The sequence below is a fragment of the Phacochoerus africanus genome, chromosome 3 (assembly GCF_016906955.1).
Source record: "Phacochoerus africanus isolate WHEZ1 chromosome 3, ROS_Pafr_v1, whole genome shotgun sequence".
NCBI lineage: Eukaryota > Metazoa > Chordata > Mammalia > Artiodactyla > Suidae > Phacochoerus > Phacochoerus africanus.
Genome location: NC_062546.1, coordinates 99,669,325 through 99,688,943, shown reverse-complemented (window position 1 = coordinate 99,688,943; position 19,619 = coordinate 99,669,325). Strand labels below are relative to the sequence as shown.

The window sequence follows — 19,619 nt, the reverse complement described above, 5'->3', positions numbered from 1 at the left end:
GTGAAACTGGTCTTGTGAGAATAAAGTGAGTTTCTCTAAGTGTGTAAATAAGGTGCAGAGTCTTTTAGCCATGAAATGGTATATTCTTCGTACGTAAGTCTGTGATTGTCACAAATGCCTATCTCTAATTTTAAAAAGTCTCCCTACCAATGTGATGATTAAAGCTATTGTAAGATGTTCATTGACCTGAAATAGTGCATTTTCTTCAAAGATTTTATTCAAATCCCACTTGATAAAAAGAGGCTTAATGTCTACATCATTGCACAGTTCTCAACACCCACTTTACAACAACAAGGGAAAAAATGGCCTTGATTGCAAAATGGTATACCCTTCTATTGTCTCCATTTCAATAATATGTCTTTTTCCTCTCTCTCTCTCTCTTTTTCGAGTCAGGATTCTACTATCACGTTGATTAATGGTTGCAAATGATCTGCATGTCAGACTTAAGAGAGTTGGCCCTTGGCTATAGGTTTTCTAAAATTTTTTATTTATTTACTTTTTAGACTATTTTTAAGAGAAATTTCAGATTCACAACCAAATTGAAAGGAAGGTACAGAGATTTTCCCTTTACTTCTTGGCCCCCCACATGCACAGTCCCTTATCAACAGGCCCACGAGATGATACATTTGTTTCAATTAATGAACCTACATTGACACATCACTATCACCCAAAGTCCATAGTCTGTTTTGGGGTTCATTCTTGATGCTGGACATTCTGCACGTTTGGACAGACGTATAATGACATGTATTCACCATTACGGAGTCATGCAGAGTAGTTCCACTGCCTGGAAAATCCACCATCCTTCTCCCACCAGCCTCTGGAAACCACTGACCTCTTTGTTGTCTTCAGAATTTTTCCTTTGCCAGATGTCACATGGTTGGAACCATACAGTTTGTAGCCTTTCCAAAGTTGCTTCTTTTCACTGAGTCATATGCATTTAAGGTTCCCCCATGTCTTTTCATGGCTTGACAGATCATCTCTTTTTAGCACAAAGAAACATTGTCTGGATGCACCACAGTTTGCTTATTCACCTACTGAAGGACATCTTATTTGCTTCTGAGTTTTGGCAATTATGAATAAAGCTGCTCTGAACATCCATGTGCAAGGTTTCTGTGTAGACATCAGTTTTCAGCTCCTTTGGGTAAATACCAAGGAGTGTCTTTGCTGGATCATATAATAAGAGTATGTTTAGTTTTATAAGAAACTGCCAGACCATCTTCCAAAGTGGCTGCACCGTTTCACATTCCAGCAATGAGTGAGAGTTCCTATTGCTCCACCTCCTGGCCAGCACTTTTGTGTTTGAGGATGCTTTTAATACAGGTTGCCATAGTGGAGATGATTTCCCACTATTTTAACAATAGAGATGTTTCGTTTATATCTCTCTTCCAAGGGAGGTGCAACATTTATTTGTGTGTTTGTGTTCCCATAGCACCTTACTGCAGCTTGACCCACACCCTGAAGAATGGTGGTGTTTTAAATAGGACTTCAGGAGAAGTTGGAAGTAAAGTGCATTACTATTGCAAGCCTGGGTATCGGATGATTGGCCACAGCAATGCAACCTGTAGACGAAATTCAGATGGAATGTATCAGTGGGAGTCCCTTGCTCCACTTTGCCAAGGTAAGGAACATGGTTTTCATCCCCAAACTTCAATGCACCACTTTTATTTTAATCACTCTCTAAAAACTACTGAAGCCATGATTATGAACAAAAGGTATGAAAAATTTGCAGGTGGGTTCATGAGAGTACAAATTAAACATTCTACTGACCATGTGAATGTTTCTGACACTTGTACTAGACTTAATTTAGCTTTATAGCCAGAATTCACAGGATGGTTGAACACTCACTAGATAGATGCTGAGTAGAGTTCTTCTAATGCTTACTTGTGTTTCATTTTGAAATAAAAAATGTGTTATCTAACTTAGATGCAAAATAATTTTTCTTGACAGTTGTATGAATTAAAAAATCAATAAAGCTCATTTCTCTTTTTTTAGATTAAAAACTCATACTTTGAGCCATACGCTGCATATTTCATTTTCTTTTGGTCACTTAAATCTACGACTTGTTAAGGTTGATTTCAATATTTCATGCTTATTTCGCATTTTATCTGTCATACGCATAAAAATAATCAGATTTTCAAATAAGGCATTTTCACTTTAATTGAAGGCTTTGAAGTCATGAAATTTTCATAGTTTTGTCTTATTGAGATTTATATGCATAATGGAATATACTGGTTTTTGAAAGCTAATTACAGTTTATGAATGGAAGCTCATATTGGTTTCCTCGTTTCTCTCTTTTCATTAGATGTTAGATTTTCCGGTATTGCTCTATGAGACAATAATAGATATTTATCACAATTATTGTATGTGTTTTCTTTTCTCTTTTCTTTTTTTTTTAGGGCCACATCCGTGGCATGTGGAAGTTCCTAGGTCGAACTGGAGCTGCAGCTGCCAGCCTACACCACAGCCAAAGCAACACTGGATTCTTAACCCACTGAGTAGGGATCAAACCCACATCCTCATGGATATTAGTTGATTTCTTTCTGCTGTGCTACAATGGGAACTTCTATCGTATGTGCCTTTAACCACAAGGCATTTAGTCAGCATCATTTAAGTTGTATCTCCAGAAATTATTCTTTATTGTAAGATAAACATAAAGATCCAGTAAGCTTCTTTCATTAGGATAGATGATTTTTTTTTTAAGAGGAATACTTTCTCTTCAAAAGAAGAAATGCTTCTCATTATCTTAAGTGTTCTGTCACTCTCTGCCTATGAGACAGAATCTCTTGCTCAGAGACAGCCCCACGTGCTATATGTCCAGGACAAAAACATGACCCAAACAGCACACTGAACAATGAAGAAGGATGAGACAGGGTTGGCAAGGGTGCCCAAATTTTGGCCCCTATAGGCTGAGTCCCAAGACAGAGAGCCTAAGTGGAATCTGCTTTCGGGGTAGATACTGAAGAGAGACTGCCCTATGATGAGAGGGACCCGGGAGAAATGACAGTCCAGGCAGATGGAGTTTATCTTCCTACCGCACAAGGTGTTCTGAACATTGCTGACTGCAGGGAGGAGTGGCTCGCACTTCCCGGGAGTGGTTGGGAAGGAACCAGAGGATGCCTGGGGGACGTTTTGTCGATGTTTCGACTTCTCTCTCCTTTCCCCATTTTCTTGCTCAGCGTAACCATTTGATGCTGAATTAAAGGACTGAGTCAGAAATGGAAATTGTGCTCTAAAAACCAGATCCTTCTGGAATCTTTGCAGTTGTGGCTGAAGCATTTGAGTAACTGTGACCAGTGTACCTGTCCTCTGGGTTGAACGTAACCCCAAAGCTATGCCATCAGGACGTGGGATGTGAGAGTCACACAGCACAGTCTAGATGGGAAATTAAAGTATCTTCCTTCAGGACTCTTCTTGGAGATAAATGGGCAATGCGATTGTGCTCTCAAATTAGAAAATATGTCAGAAGCATTATCTTCCCACAACAAACCCATACTCTTGACACCTTCTGTTAACCATTGTGATAGCTAGGGAGTCAATATGATTCTGTTTTCCTGTTTTTATTTTTGTTTTTGTTCTTTTTTTCACCATGACCTGTAAAACTTGGAAGGCCCTTAAAAATAATCTAGTTAATTTGCTTTTGTAAGTGTTTTTTAAACTGAAGCACATAAAAGTTAAGTTACTTATTAATAATCATAAAAACATTTGTCTAGAACCTGGACCTCCTGCCTGCTTTGCATTGTTTCAGTTAAATTATGTCTGGCCAAAAGAAATTCCACTTAAAATCTGCAGATATTAATTCTGGAAGTAATCTATATTTTAGGTATTTACATTCATTTAATGTGGATGAGTTTCTTTGGTCCTTTCTTAGTTCTTTCTAATTTGTGTAAAATAGCATTTTGATAATATATGAAATATTTTTTGTGATATGTGAGGCTGTGATGTTTAAAAGTTTTTTTAAAAATTGTAGAAAGCAGGCTTTTTAAACCATTTAAATTGTGTGGTATAGCTCATAAGCATTTTTGTCATTTAAAAAATAAAAGGAGGAGTTCCCTGGTGGCTCAGCAGGTTAAGAATACGGTGTTGTCACAGCTGTAGCTCTGGTTAATGCTGTGGCATAGGTTCAATCCTTGGCTCAGGAACTTGTAAGTGCCATGGATGTGGCCAAAAATAAATAGGTAAAAACAAAAATAAATAAATATAAATAAATATTTTAAAAGAAACAGTAAAAGGAGTTCCCATTATGGCTCAGCAGTTAACGAACCTGACTAGCATCCATGAGGAAACAGGTTTGATCCCTGGCCTTGCTCAGTGGGTTAAGCATCTGGCATTGCTGTGAGCTGTGGTGCAGTCCGGCAGCTACAGTGCTGATTTGACTGCTAGCCTAGGAACTTCCATATGCCACAGGTATGGCTCTAAAAAGCAAAAAATAATAATAACAATAATTTAAAAAAAAGTAAAAATGATGACCCTAGTGAAGCCCACTGAGAAAGGATCATAAAATTTTAAACAGAATAAGAACATACCAGTCAATATATAGGTAATTTATACCCTTTATATATTTTACTTATGATTAAAGAGTGTTAGAATTGATTGAATCGAATTTCATACAAAATATAAATGTGTAATTGTTACTATTTTTAATTGAGACATTTGATTGATTTAGCATTAATTATGCACATTGTTTTGGTTACATATAGAATGCAGAACTTTTACACAATATAAATACTCACCTAACTTAGAAAGATATTGGCCTCCTTTGATATAGTTAGAAGGAGGCTTCGTGGATTTTCAGTTCACTCCTTGTACTATCTAGTCCTGTTATGCGTTAGACGAGGAGGATTTTCCTGTCAATGCGTCTGTGTTGAGTGTGTGTCTGGCCCAGGCTGTGGAATCAAAAGGAAAGAGATTCCTTTCTTCCCTCCAAGGGAGTCGCAGACATTGTCCTTGACAGAATTGACATGAGACAGATTAGTAGGAGAAAAATCAAAGTTTAATAACATGTACACATGGGAGAGACCTTGGAACAGTGAGTCACTCATCCAGATGGCCAAAACTCTCACCCTAAATACCATCTAAAGACAACAAAGGATGTTGGGGTGGTGGTTTGGGACCTCGAAGGGGAGGAAGGCAGTTCACATGGAGAGAAAAAGCAAATGTTTGGTAAATGCGTGTTTGCTAGACCCTGCAGAGACACTGGGGCACAGAGAGGGATTCTTTTTTTTTGGTTTTTTTTGCCTTTTCTAGGGCCACACCTGCGGCATATGGAGGTTCCCAGGCTAGGGAGATGTAGATGCCTGCCTACGCCAGAGCCACAGCAACGCGGGATTCGAGCCTCGTCTGCAACCTACACCACAGCTCACGGCAACGCCGGATCCATAACCCACTGAGCAAGGCCAGGGATCGAACCTGCAACCTCATGGTTCCTAGTCAGATTCGTTAACCACTGAGCCATGACAAGAACTCCCACAGAGAGGGATTCTAACAAATTTGCAGGTGCCTCCCTGTCCACACACCAGGTTCACACTTGTTTAAGGTGAATGCGTCCTTCCTGGACCAAGTCCTCCATTTACATTCTTGCGGCACTTCGGGGAAAGGTCGGGGTTTCTTCCTGAGGCTTTTGGGCCTTCATTGTTTTCACATGCCTATGAGACACAGTTTGAGGTGGTACGTTTTGCTCCCAGACACCATAAAAAAGAATTATAAATTATGGTAACTGCCATCGTGGAGATCATGCCTTGAATATTCATTAGGCTATATATAATTAATTAAACAACATTCTCCTTCATATACAAATGGAACTCTTGAGATGAAGGCCACTTAAAAAATGATCTAAGTTTTCAAATACTGTAAATTCAAAAAGGTTTTTAGGCTAAAATTGAAAACACTTTAAAAGTAAAAAGCACTATGATTATCACCGATTTACTGCTGTTTTCCTTTAGGATTAAAATACAAATACTAATGGAAACCTATTTTTCTATTTTCTATTTGGTTGTTGGTATCTTTTTTATTCATAATTTTAATTTACAATGGTAAATAAATTGTAGTTAGATTTTTTTGATTTGTTTTCAGTTTTTAGATAATCGAAGATAATTTCAGTGTTTTTTTTTTTTCTTTCAAAGTTGTTTTTTTTGTTCAAGGAGAGTTTATAGCTCTAGATGGGTGGTCATTTATTGCTATCAGTGATAATGGTAGAATATGAAATTAAAGACTGGGTGAACTCTTTCTTTAAAATTCTTGGAACTCTGTAAGAGAAAAAGACTTTTTAAAAACATCCTCTAAATGCATGTCATCACATTACTCCCACTTAAGTCAGCTAAGAACACTTTCATGATTTTATTTTTTTGTCCAAGATACTCTGTTTACATTAGATATAAAACTAGAAATTGAAACTTTCCTGTAGCACATTTATAGAGATAAGGGTACATGTTTTTACCTCTGGAACCTATAGACCTCAAACACACTATTCCAAAAATTAAAGTAGATGTAGGGCCCATGTTTATAGAGAGGGTCTTCTCTGTATATACATCTTTGACATTTTTTCTTACATATGTGTTTTTATTGAGGCAAAGTGACGTTAATCATGTATCCATGTTTATAGTTTAGAGTTGTAGTTGTGGGTTTAACACAATGCAAACGTTACAGGTGATACAACTATTCTCATGATTTTTACTTCATTTCAAACTTACCTCTTAATTAGTCACTGTGGGGACTAAGACACAGGCCAACTCTTAAATTCCTGCTGGTACAATGGGAGGGATGGATTCATCAATCAATAACCACAGTTCTCTCTCTCTCTCTCTTTTTTTGTTTTTGGCCTTTTTTTTTAGGGTCACACTTGTGGTATATAGAGGTTCCCAGGCTAGGGGTTGAATCAGAGCTGTAGCTTCTGGCCTACACCACAGCCAAAGCAACACCAGATCCGAGCTGCCTCTGTGACCTACATCACAGCTCATGGCAATGCCAGATCCTTAACCCACTGAGAGAGGCCAGGGATCAAACCTGCATTTTTATGGATGCTAGTCAGTTTCATTTCCACTGAGCCACGATGGGAACCTCAATAACCACAATTCTTCTAAAGCTCTGATGGTCCACTGGGAGAGATGGACTCATGAATCAATAACCACAATTCAGTATGACATTAAGCAAGAAAAGATTCACCTTGAATAGAGATAGAGCAGAAGGACAAGGGTATTTTTCCCATCATGGGACATATGAGTTAGAATTTGAAGGGGAAGCAGTGGTAGAAATGGAGTTGGAGCAATAAGGAGTGGGTCATAATGGAACACCTTAACTGCAAGTTTATGTAGCTTTTACTTTCTCTTCTGTGGTCGATTTCAGGCTATTAAAGAGCAGAAAAAAATACAATCATATCTGTATTTTAATAATATCTTGAGTAGTGTGGTAGATGATTGAACAGAGTTTTGTCTAACTTACAGGGGTGCTTAGAAGCTATAGAAATGGGTGTTGGAGAATGATGAAGACCTTGATAATATAGTGAAAATAGGTTTGTAGGGAAACAGACATTGACAATATTTAGAAAGTGCAATCAACAAGCCCCTGCGATAGCATGGAAAGGGTTAAGAAGAAAGAACTATATGGGATTATATACACTTTTTTGGTTGTGATTGCTGGGAGTATTATGGTGCCACTCACTGAAATTCGGACTGTGTGAGAAAAGACAAGCTAATGACGTCAGTGTTGCTGTGTGGCCTTCCAGGTACCATGGGAAAGCTTCATCCAAGAGGCTAGTGCTTTGAGAAGATGGGGTTTCGAAAAGTATCCCAGGGAGGCGGTAGTTTAAGTTAGTTCAGGATGATGAGTGCATCGTTAATGCTTTTCTTGAAAGGAGATTTGACTTTGTAGGAGCATATCAAATGAATTAAATTGTAATTAAAAATTATTTGCTGCAATAAATTTCAAACTAAGTAGTTCTACCAGAAAACAAGTATTATCCAAGACCCTTTGAGAAATGATCACATTGGGTCTTCTTATAAATCCTGCAATGCATCTAATTATTGATATAAATGTTGAAATATTTTAAGACTTATACCAAACTAAAAGGTCACTATAGTGATTTTAATTATTTTATTTGAAAATAAGAGACTTGAAACTGGAAACAAAATAAACAAATAAATAAATGGACAAATACCTCTTTGAGGCACTGGGAGCCTAATCTTTAATATTTATTTAATATATTCCTATATTTAATATTTCAATATATTATTTAGTACTTTAATTATTCTTCTAGAGTTGGTATAGTATTTTTCAATGATTTGAATGGCATTCCTTTTATTCTTACTGGAGAAAAAATACAATGTAAACATTTTCTAACTACACTAGGTTGTTGGTTTTTCTTTTTTAAAAAAATTGTTCAGTAGTTCCCTGGCGGCTCAGTGGGTTAAGGATCTGGTATTGTCACTGCAGCAGCCTGGGTCACTGTTGTGGCATTGGTTCGATCCCTGGCCCGGGAACTTCTCCATGCCATGGGTGCAACCGAAAAAAATTTTGGTACAAAATAATATTTTGAAATGCTTACTAAAAATGCAACCCCTGCTGTTTAATGAATGAGGAAAGCAGAAACCTGAGGATGGGGGTCAGATCCTTTTGCCCCTGCCCAGGCGCTGGTCATGTGACCATAAATGCATTGCCCCAGGACCCAACAGAACACCTGGTAGGGCAGCATTTGGTAAATATTGTGAATGAAAAAAAAAATCATAAGCTAAGTACTTTCTAATATATGTATTTGAGAATGATTTTCTTTTTCCATTGAAAATGATTTATCTTGTGCTTGAATCTGCTCTGTTCTCTCATTTTCATTGACATTTTGCTGGTGGCCTCTTAGACTCAGAATTTTGGGGGAAAAGTAGTCACCTGATGGGCAGAGGATCCTAACTCCCTAAAACTGGTTCCTGTCAACTTGAAACAGAATTTTTGGTCTCTAGCTCTCAAAGTTGGAGAGGGTTCAAGAAATCACTTAGAATACATCTTTACAACTTACATGAGTGCTACTTATTGCTGTTGTTAGGCCTGGCAGCAGACATGTGGGGCCCCTTTTCCTAACTTAGCGGGACCCTGTGGTTCACCAGTGGCAGAGCCACACCGCAGCGCCTGGCTGACTGCCCTCCCTTCTGCAGGACAGTGGGGTGGCAGGTGCTGAGCTGTATCAGGCCTGGGCAGGACCAGGCAAACAGGAGCCTTCACGGCCAATCACCTGTGAGCAAGAACAGGCAGCTGGGTATGCTTCCTCCTCTCAGAGAACCTCAGCCTGCCTCTCTCCTTGCCCTTTTAAATTACTTCTCTCAGAAAATCGGTATTGGTTTTTATTCTCCTCGATAAAGCCAGGCGTATCTTCTGCCCTTCAGGCTTCGTTTCCCGCCTTCAAGCAAGAAACTGCCAAGCAGCTGTTTCCATTATCAATACACTAATCGTATTCATCTTGGAGGGAAGCCTAAATTAGAACTGAAATTTTCTGTATTATCGCAGAGATGCAGTTAAACTGGTGCCTCCCAGGGCTCCACTTTCAAGTTTCCCCTGTTAAAGAGACAGCAGTTCCCAGGCAGCTCTTTATCTCAAAGCCTCCACGATCAGAGCCTTTTGTGAGCTGTAGCCCTGGCCTGGACCTGATGTTGTCTGGTGTTTGTGCTTTGCAGTCATAGGTGCCTACCCTCTGCTGATGTACAATGCATTTGCTAATGGGTAGGGTGTAGACTGAGCAGAGCTGGTCGATGGGCATGGGTGTTTGAGTCATTCTGCTGTGAGTCAGGTCTGAGTTGGGTGTTTGTCTTCTCATCTCTAATCCTTACAGACACTAGTGGTCAAAGCTGACGTTACCCAGGAAATGCAACGACTAAACATCACAGGTGGGATTTGAACCCAAGTCTTTCAGATTCCAAAAGCTACATCATGTCCATTATACTATGCCTGCACATTATTCTTGTCTACTGCAAGGACTTATTTTTGGGGAAAAAAAAGGGCTTTCTTGAATTTTAAAAATAGCAACATTATCAAAATTTTGGAGGCTATATTTAGTGCTCTGGTATAAAATTTGAGGTATTTTGTAAATCTTAGAAATGCTTACCTATGGCCAAAAAATGCATAGGAAACTATGACTCATTTTGATTTTTTTCATTCGTGTTTATTTGCTTCTATGAAATGGTCAAGCTTCTAGATGGGATGATAATTGTGCAGTGTTTTCAGAAATTTAAATATGTTTTTAAAATCATTTTAAATAACAAGTCATATGGTTTGATATATACAAAATATGTATATAGATGGATGTATATATAAGTTATAGCCTTTATTGCAGCTATATTCTAATTTATTAGGTTATGAATCCACATAGTTCATAAAGCCAAAATCTGTCAAATCGCTAGGCATGTTGTAAACTGAGGTCTCTCCTGTTTGCTCCTGATCTTCTTATGGGATTTTGTTGCATAGAGCATAGAGGTTTCACAGTCAGAATGTTCAGTTTAGACAAGGATCTCCCCAATCCCAGGATTTTCTGGTGTCGTGACCCTGGACAGGCAACAGGATTCACTGAGGTTTAGCTTCCTCTGTAAACAAGGATAAGAATAGACCCTCCACCCAGCTTGCCTGAAGGAATAAATGGAACACTTGACAGAAAAGATTTACCCTTGAGCCAGGTACTGTCAGGCATCCATTAAAAAAAGGAGCCTTCCTGGATAGAAACACATTTGCATTGGTGAGTATCTCCCCGGAAGTACTTGTTGACAAGCTTTCAAGCAGAGATTTTACAAAGGTCTGGTTAACCTCAGTAATACTTAAGAAACTAAGCTGGGAATAGCTTTCGCTTGTTTCTCAAACTGAGACACCAGGAAACATTTTCTGTAAAGGGCCAGGTAGTCCATACTTTAGTCTTCATGAGTCATCGACGTTCTCTGTTACATATTCTTCATTTAAAGGTGTTTCACAATCCTTTCAAAATGTAAAAGGCAATTTTAGCTGGCAAGCTGTAACAGAAACTAGCCGCAGGCCTGTTCTGCCGTGCGGGACCACACTCTACTGACCTCTGACCTAAATATGTGCCAGGATCAGACCATAATGCAAGTGAAATTCAGCCAATATCAGTTATTTCCTATAGTTTGCAAATTATATCTCAAACATATCATAGAAGATGTATAATTTCCTCTATCCTGTACTAAAATCCAGCACATTTATTTACCACATAGATAATGCATTTTCTCTGTCCATGCTTGGTGTGTCCTGGGGATCAGAAAGCTCCGTGTTTTCCATCAGTGTCTGGAAGGTGGTTAATAATCAAAGCAGTAGTGGGTGGAGAGGTACAGGAAGGGTGATTTTGTGTAATAGCAGTAGTGATATGAAGCCCTTGACCTAGAGTATACCAAATCATCATTTTTTTTTTTTTTTTTCTAACAGAATCCAGATTCCTATCCATAAAAGTAGCTGGTAGAGGAGACCCCACTGCAGTGGAGCAGGTTAATGATGCGACCTTGTCTCTGTGGCAACTGGGGTCGCTGCAGAGGTTCAGGTTCAATTCCTGGTCCATCGTAATGGGTTAAGGATCTGGCATTGCCACATGTGAGGCCAAAAAGAAAAAGAAAAAAACAAGAAAGAGTAGCTAGTAGAGCTGAACTGTGTGTAGTGCAGTAAGGAAATCCCTACAGGAAGGGATCACCTTTTAATGCCTAACTAGAGGAAAGAGCCTGATGCGGAGTTCTCTCTGACATGGAGTTCTCTCTGACATGGAGTTCTCACGTTTCAAAGGAGCCTGGGGAGGGCCACTTGTTTCCCTCCTCCTCTGGGGCCTCACTGGGGAAGAGGAGGACCATCCGTCAGCCAGGCCGGGGAGGGAAGAGTCATCACAGGACCTCCAGGCCAGCATGTGTGACTTGAAATGAAGCTTCCGTCAGTGACAAGTGAAGAGCGGGGAAGATGTGAGGTTTAAGGCATAGGTGGCATCTTTCATCCAAGAGCCACGGTGGTGGCAAGCTCTTCTTGGGAGGTGGGCAATTTGGAAAGCCAGGCCCTGGCAAGGAGGACATGAGCCAGGCAAGTGACAAGGGGGTAGAGTGGCTGTGCAGTGGGGCAGGTCCCTAGGGGCACGCAGAGATGAGGTGCAGGGGACCCAAGCCACTGACTTTGGAAAATTCAAGTACAGATGGCTGAGACATCCAAGGCAAGTCAACAGCCTCGAAAAAGGGCCAGTAAGTGCTGGGACGTCACGGGGCGGCAGCTAGGAGGGGGTCAGAGGGACCTTCAAGAGAGAAGTTGTGATGGGCTCCGAGCCTAGAAGGCAAGGGCAGGGTGTTCTCATCGACATAAACATACCCGAGAAGGCAGATGTGCCCTTTGGCATGGCGTGTCCCCTGCCTGCAGTATGCTTGATCAGTGTGCAGGACTGTTACCCAACCTTTCCATTGCTTCCCATCAACTCCCTGAGCTCATCTGCCTCCGGAGGACTGGGGTGCCCTCCTCTGGGTCCCATAGCACCCCCTTGGGCCACACTTGCACTTCCTTCTGTCCTGTGTGTCTGCCATCTTCTCCAGGACCAGCGGTTTTCCACCCTGCAAGTTCACAAGAACCCTCTGGAGGATTACTGAATGAGTAGACTCCTAACTCTAATCCCCTACCCCCAAGCTCTTCAGCAGGTCCCAAGGAGCTAGAATCTGCAGTTTGCCAAGCACCCCAGGTGCACTTGGGGCAGGTGCCTGCAGAGCATGTGTTAAAAAAATCCCCATTCTTCAAGAGGGAGATTTTGTCTAATTTGTGAATCCCAGCATCTGGCCTGGTGCCTGGACCATATTTGTCATCAATTCGACCTTATGAATATGGCTGCACTCTCTCATCAACTGCCTTCCTTAACAACATTTCTAACATAAATGGTGTCAAAGAAAGATGGCTTGAAATTAGGCCAGCGGAGATGCCAACTTCAGCTTTCAAATGCAATAGCACTAGTGTTACAGAAATAGTCTCCAGAAATCAGAACGGCCTGTGCACAGGGCACATACCTGGAGAGCCCTGAGATTAAGTGTGTGACCCCAGGCGCTATAAAATTCAGGGGTGTCTGACTGCTCCATGATTTATGGGCTGAACTGTGCCTCCCTCAAAAAGCTCTGTTGGAGTCCTAATCCCTAGGACCCCAGAAGGTGACTGTATGTGGATGAAGGGCCTTTACAGAGGTTACCAGGTTAAAGAGAGGTCATTAAGGTAGACCCCCCCTCCAAAGTAACAGCTGTGGTGGTAAGAGGAGGAAACTGGGACCTGGAGGCAGAAGGCATACAGACATGGGGTGAAGACCATCACCAAGCTAAGGACAGAGGGCTGTAATAATCTTCTCAAGCCCCTTTGAAGGACCCCCCCTGCCAACACCTTGTTCTCCAGCTTCTGGCCTTGAGAACATGAGACCACGATTTGCTGCTGTTCCAGGTCCCAGGTGTGGGCTCTGCTGTAGGCCCCTCTCTGCTCTGGAAGGTATCTCACCCCTTTCCCTCTCAGCACCGTGGGCCTCAGCCCCCAGCTCTGAGAGTTTCCCCAGGAAGTGAGTCCTATCACACCCACCCTCTATGCCCTTTTTTATAATCTTAAAAATAAGCAACAGAGCTGGTGCTCAGCTCAGCTTTCCAGCAGGTTGTGCTGAGGAATGGGATTCTGTGCATTGAAGCTGCACAGGCTTTTGCTACAAGTAGAAGTAAAAGGTCAGATTTCTGGCATCCCTTCTCTGCCACATCTGCCTTTCTGATCCCAGTCAAAACTAAGACACTGTTCCCATGAGATACAGACATGAAACATCTGAGGCTGTTTCAATAAGTTTGCAACTTAGGCTGAAAAAATCCTGGGCATGCACGCACATAAATACCCACTCCCAAGAACTAAATTTTCTAAAGCATTTTGACTGTGGCAAAGAAGGTTCAGTGACCTCTTTCTAGTCCATGTTAATGTATTTTTCCTTAAAAGAACAAACTCTTGGCATATCCATTTATCCTGTGACTGTGTTTTCTAAAGTTGAGGGTTGTTCTTAGCTCTGCTTTTCAGACAGTTATAATTAACTGTCAAAATCTCTATTGTTGGTTTTATTGCAGGGTGTTTGTTTTGTGGATTAGTTTGATATAGTCTTTGGTTCCATATTCCTAGTTTGGTGAGATTAATAAAGACATCATTAAATTTGACTCCACCATGTAAAACCTTGAAAACAAACCTTTTCACCCCTACTGTTTGGATTTGCACAGACATGGCCTCAAGAAAATTGATCTTAGTTGTGCAGACTTCAAATTGCAAAGGATTGATCTTAGACACACTGGAATTTTGACTCTGGGTGGTTCACTCCCTCTGCAAGTTTCCAGTGATTATTTTATTTTAACAATAATTGCTAAGAGCATGGGATATGGAAAGCTTCGTCTTGAGAATAGTGTGCTAGGCCTATTTTTTGTTAATCAGTGAAGCATACATGAGCACTTCATTTTTCGAAATAGTGACTTCCACATGTCATGTGAAGGAAATCAAAAACTATCAACTAAAGTGACACCAGGAAACCCTGCCTTGGTCATAGCACACACAATTTCTTTCTTTCTTTCTTTCTTTCTTTCTTTCTTTCTTTCTTTCTTTCTTTCTTTCTTTCTTTCTTTCTTTCTTTCTTTCCTTCTTTCTTTCTCTCTCTCTCTCTCTCTCTCTCTCTCTTTCTCTCTTTCTTTCTTTCTTTCGGCTGCACTCATGGCATAAGAACATTCCCAGGTTAGGGGTCGAATTGGAACTACAGCTGCTGGCCTACACCACAGCCACAGCAATGCCTGATCTGAGCCACTTCTATGACCTACACCACAGCTCATATTAATGCCAGATCCTTAACACACTGAGCAAGGCCAGGGATCAAACCTGCGTCCTCATGGATGCTAGTCAGATTTGTTCCCATTGAGCCACTATGGAAACTCCCTGGTATACACAATTTTGAGTTAGATGTTGCCTCTGTAATCAGGCATGTTTGACAATCAAATTATAAATACATGAAATAACATAGTTGCAGTGAGCTCCATGGAGTAGATTTAGGATGGACTGTCTGACATCATCTGCATTTGTCCCCAAAGTGTCCTTGAAACATGATGGTCAATGTACACATTCATTCTCCAGAAAGATGTATCTACTCAAATGGGGAATGGGCATTCCATCCTGTTATTGTTGTTTTTAATTTTTAATTTGAATTATTGAAAAGTAATACCATTTCAGGTTGAAGATTACTGTTGTGCACATGGGTTGAGCTTTTATTTTTAGAAATTTATGTTAGAAATATATTTTACTGATCTTTAAATAGGATACTAAATACATACATATATATGTTTATCCTAATGAACCAGCATAAACAGTGATAAACAGTCATCAGTGGGACTTGAAATGGGACAGGCCAAGCTGTCATTTCCATGACCTCAATGGTGAGGATTTCCTGGAGTTCCTGTCATGGCTCAGTGGGAATGAACCTGACTAATATCCATGAGGATGTGGGTTTGATCCCTGGCCTCACTCAATGGGTCGGGAATCCAGCGTTGCTGTGAGCTGTGGTGTAGGTAGAAGACGCAGCTCAGATCCCAAGTTGCTATGGCTGTGGGGTAGGCCAGCAGCTATAGTTCCGATTTGACCCTTAGCCTGGGTACTTCCATATGCCGCAGGTGCAGCCCTAAAAAGACAAAAAAAAAAAAAAAAAAAAAAAGCAAAAACCAAAAAAACAGTGAGGATTTCTTGTTGTGAGTCTTGAAACTCCTGAAGAGTCCATAAGGGTCTTACAGTTTTCTATAAAAAGAAAGTAAGCATTATAGTGGGTGGCAAAGTGAGAGAGTTTTGAAGCTCATGGAGTTGAAAAGAAAAGAACAAATCAGCTAAAAAGATTTTCACATTTTTAAGAAAAGGCAAAAAGAGGCGCACACCAGAGGGAGTGAATCAGGAAGACACACGCAGCAGGTTTGGATCTTGAGGCCAGAGATTTTGCAAATTGTAAAAAAATGGAGAAATTAGTGACAGAAGGTCATGAGATTTTCTTTCTGGATGTATACAGGGGAAAATGGAAGTCGCAACATATTTTATGTTATTTATTACAGTGAAATTGCCTCGCTTTCTTAGTTCTGTCTTCATTCTTAACAACTTTTTATAGTTGCAACATGTGTTATTTCTTTTAATTTTCTGTGGTGTTAATTTTTTTTTTCTCAGTAAAATGCAGCCAAAATTTCAGTCAGCAGTTTTGAGAAGTTATTAGACCCTAAAGTTCATTTTGTAAAAACATATTTAATGGTCCACCTTCTCCACTTAGTAACCTGATCTTCTCTCTGGCTCCCTGTCTCTCCAAAGCCCACGATGTGTCCATTGGCATTGTGCTCAGCCTGCCTCTTCCTTGGGCCTCGCGGCCAGCGACCATGTTCCAGGGCTTTTCCTGTTCTTATGTTGCAGGCGGCAAGGCTGAGCTGAGACAGGTTAAGTAACTGTCCCTGCTCAGAGCCAGTGTATGTGATGGTTTGATGGGTTTACAGAGCAGGGCCCTGTCCACCACCCAGTTAGATAACATAGACCTTGAGATTCGGGCCCTGGAACATCAGTGACAACCAAGTCCCCGCAGGATGATCCATCTCTGAGAGACAGTGACCAGAGGCAGCTGAGTCAGGGCTAGTATGTCACACACATAAATGTCCCCTACTTTCCTCCAGCTTCTGTCCCCAGGCTTTTGCTTTTTACTGAATGAAACTTTGATATTCCTAAGAAACACCTTCTTTTTTGTTTTAACACTTGCCCCTGTGCCTTCCTACGACTTCCTGGACTCGCCGAAGCAGAGGGGTGGGAGTCAGCCACTGTTTACAGCCTTGCTTAGGCAGCAGGTTTGCCCCCAAGTATACATTTAAGCGGCCGCGTTGGCTGGGTCAGAGCCCGTGCTCAGCATCAGTCCTTCCACAGCCTGCTGGTCTCTTCCTTTCCATAGCTCTTCTGTTCTTTTCAGATGATCAAATGTTTGTTTGGTTTGGTGTTTCTCCTTCCTTTGGTGATGACATGCTAAAAAGTTTAGAACAGCTAAAGGTGCTTCTCGGCTGAGTCCTGTTTTCCTGCATTTTCTGTTTCAGAACCCCCTGTGTGTTTGCGTTGCTCACCTGTTTGTGTTAATGTCTGAACATATGAGCCATTCCTTCCCTCTGTCTGCCTGCATTTTCAGAAGCACTCTCCTTTAGCCCTCCAGACAAATGGGAGGCTGTTTCTCAAGCTGGTAAATGCTCTTTTTAAAGTGTCTGACATCACATCTGTCCCCATAAAATAAAAGCAGTGTGACTTGCGAAGTCCTGCTGGCCTAGAGGTGATTCCAGCCCTTTACCTTCTCTCTGACTATTATTTCCTGCCTCAGCCTCAGCCCAGTATTAACAGTGTGTTGGATGCTGGTTCAGCATCACCTAAGATGTTGCTTAGCGATTGGGAAATTAGAGAAGACAATGGAAATAAAAAGCAGGGGGAAGGAAGGTCCAGTGATGCTCAAATTCCACGTGGCCTTTGTATTTTCAGAATCATATTTTGAAAATGTCTTTCTAGCCTATTTATTTGCCCATCTATCTATTTATTGATGTTGATTGGGCATTGGAAATGGAAAGATATAAATACCCTGAGTATAGCAGATGACATCTTGGAGATAATACAGGACAGTAGCTGAGATGCCTCCTTGGCCTCAGATACCCTGAGATAGGCCCCTGGACATAGCTGTTTACTAGTTGTAAGAATTTGGGCAAATTGCATGACATTTCTAGTGCTTATTTTCCCTACGGTTCTCCAGAGAAACAAAACCAATAGGATGTACGTAGCCACAACATATTCAGTGCCACTTTTACTGCAGGTGCTTACTAGACCTATGATGAAAATGTCACCTTGTGTCTGCTTGAGTGCTTCATGGAATGCCTGCATCTTAAAGATGTCAGTCAAATAAAAACTCAGTTTTACTCATGGGATCTAAAATGGCAGAACTGGACCCTTGTACAAAATTAAACACTGTTAACTGCTATGCAAACATTTACCTATGGTTTTAAAATATTTGTTGTCCAAAGTAATTTTATGTTGACATTTAAGAATAAATAATGGCATCTGGGAGTCAGAAAACATGCTTGCTGCTGTAGCATGCTTGGCTAACACCACACACATTCAGCACATTCAGAACATTGTAAGAAGGAGCTAGGCTTCTCCTGCACGTCCATCAGCCATCCTCATGCTGTGATGGCTTAGAGAACATGCTGTACCAGGCAGAGGGAGGAAGTGGATGATAGGAAGGCACATCTGCTTCCCTTGTGATGAGGAGACTTGGGGTAGAGTTAGGAGCATTTCGAGGCGAGACTGTGGAGACAACCTAGTTGAGCTTCTTCATCTTACATATGAAAATACTTTAATAATTAATACTAAAATATTAATATAATGTTAAAATATTGGCTGAACTTAAAAGCAAGAATTCATGGCTGCAGGAACCATTGGTGTCAGTATTCACACTGACTCAAGATTTGCATCAGCAGGGAGCCTTGTACTATAACACAGATGCTACCTCAGGCTCTTAGGGGATCTTCTTCATGTGTAATAGAAGTGTGACTCTGGACAGTTATGCTGAACACCTACCATGTTCAGGAAATATTGACATTAAGTGAGTAATTCACTCTATTTCATATCAACTGTGTAACTGAGGTCCTGCTCAAAATGGGAAAAAACAAAAATTTTGTGCCTGTATACCTGAGGAATATTTTCCACTATTTATGTTAGAATTAAATTATTGTCAGTAAATTCTTATTTTAGAAAAAAAGAATCACTAATGATTGAACAAAAAACTATCAACTATCTCCTTTTCCTTCCCTCCTTCCTGTTCCTGCTTTGTATTTATTTCTGTGCATGCTGGATTGGAAAGGATATGAACCAACATGTCAGGTGACCTGAAATCTATTTCCATCTTTTCCAAAATTAACAAAAGGAGTTTCCAGTTAAATTCCAATTAAAAATCATATTAGGAGTTCCTGTCATGGCTCAGTGGTTAACAAACCCAAGTAGTATCCATGAGGACACAGGTTCGATCCCTGGCCTTGCTCAGTGGGTTAAGGATCCAGTGTTGCTGTGAGCTGTGGTGTAGGTTGCAGACACGGCTCAGGTCTCACATTGCTGTGGCTGTGGTGTCGGCAGGCAGCTACAGCTCTGATTTGACCCCTAGCCTGGGAACCTCCACATGCCACGGGTTCGGCCCTAAAAAGCAAAGAAAAAAAAAAATTAATAAAATATAACCCTACAAATTTCACAAGATCTATCAATTTTATCATGAGAAAGTTAATTCTGTTTTCTAAGTATTAATGTAATCAATTTTCTTCCTAAGTCATAGTAAATCCTTTTTTTTCTCCTTTTGGGTACTTTCCAAAAGACAATATCAATAATGTTTTTCTTGGATGTAATTAAATAGAATCATAGGATTCTAAACTTGGAAAGTACTCCCAAAACTCTCTACCCCGATGATCTTTGGTTGTAGATAGTGTATTGGTTGTGATACATTTATTAGGATTTGAATTTGGTTCCATTGCTTATTAACTGTGTGAATTTTAAAAAAATGATTTAAGTTCTTTGATTCATACTTTCCTTTTCCTAATTGGAGACCCAAGAAAATTAACTGA

At 40.5% G+C, this 19,619-nt stretch overlaps 1 protein-coding gene across 1 annotated transcript in view; it reads left to right on the top strand.

Moving 5' to 3' along the window:
• Positions 1 to 19,619, top strand: part of CSMD1 (CUB and Sushi multiple domains 1) — a 1,865,356-nt gene that overhangs the window by 1,753,948 nt on the left and 91,789 nt on the right. The window contains exon 49 of the mRNA XM_047772241.1: positions 1,430 to 1,618. Coding sequence (XP_047628197.1) covers positions 1,430 to 1,618 — 189 coding nt within the window. The remainder of the gene's footprint in view (positions 1 to 1,429; positions 1,619 to 19,619) is intronic.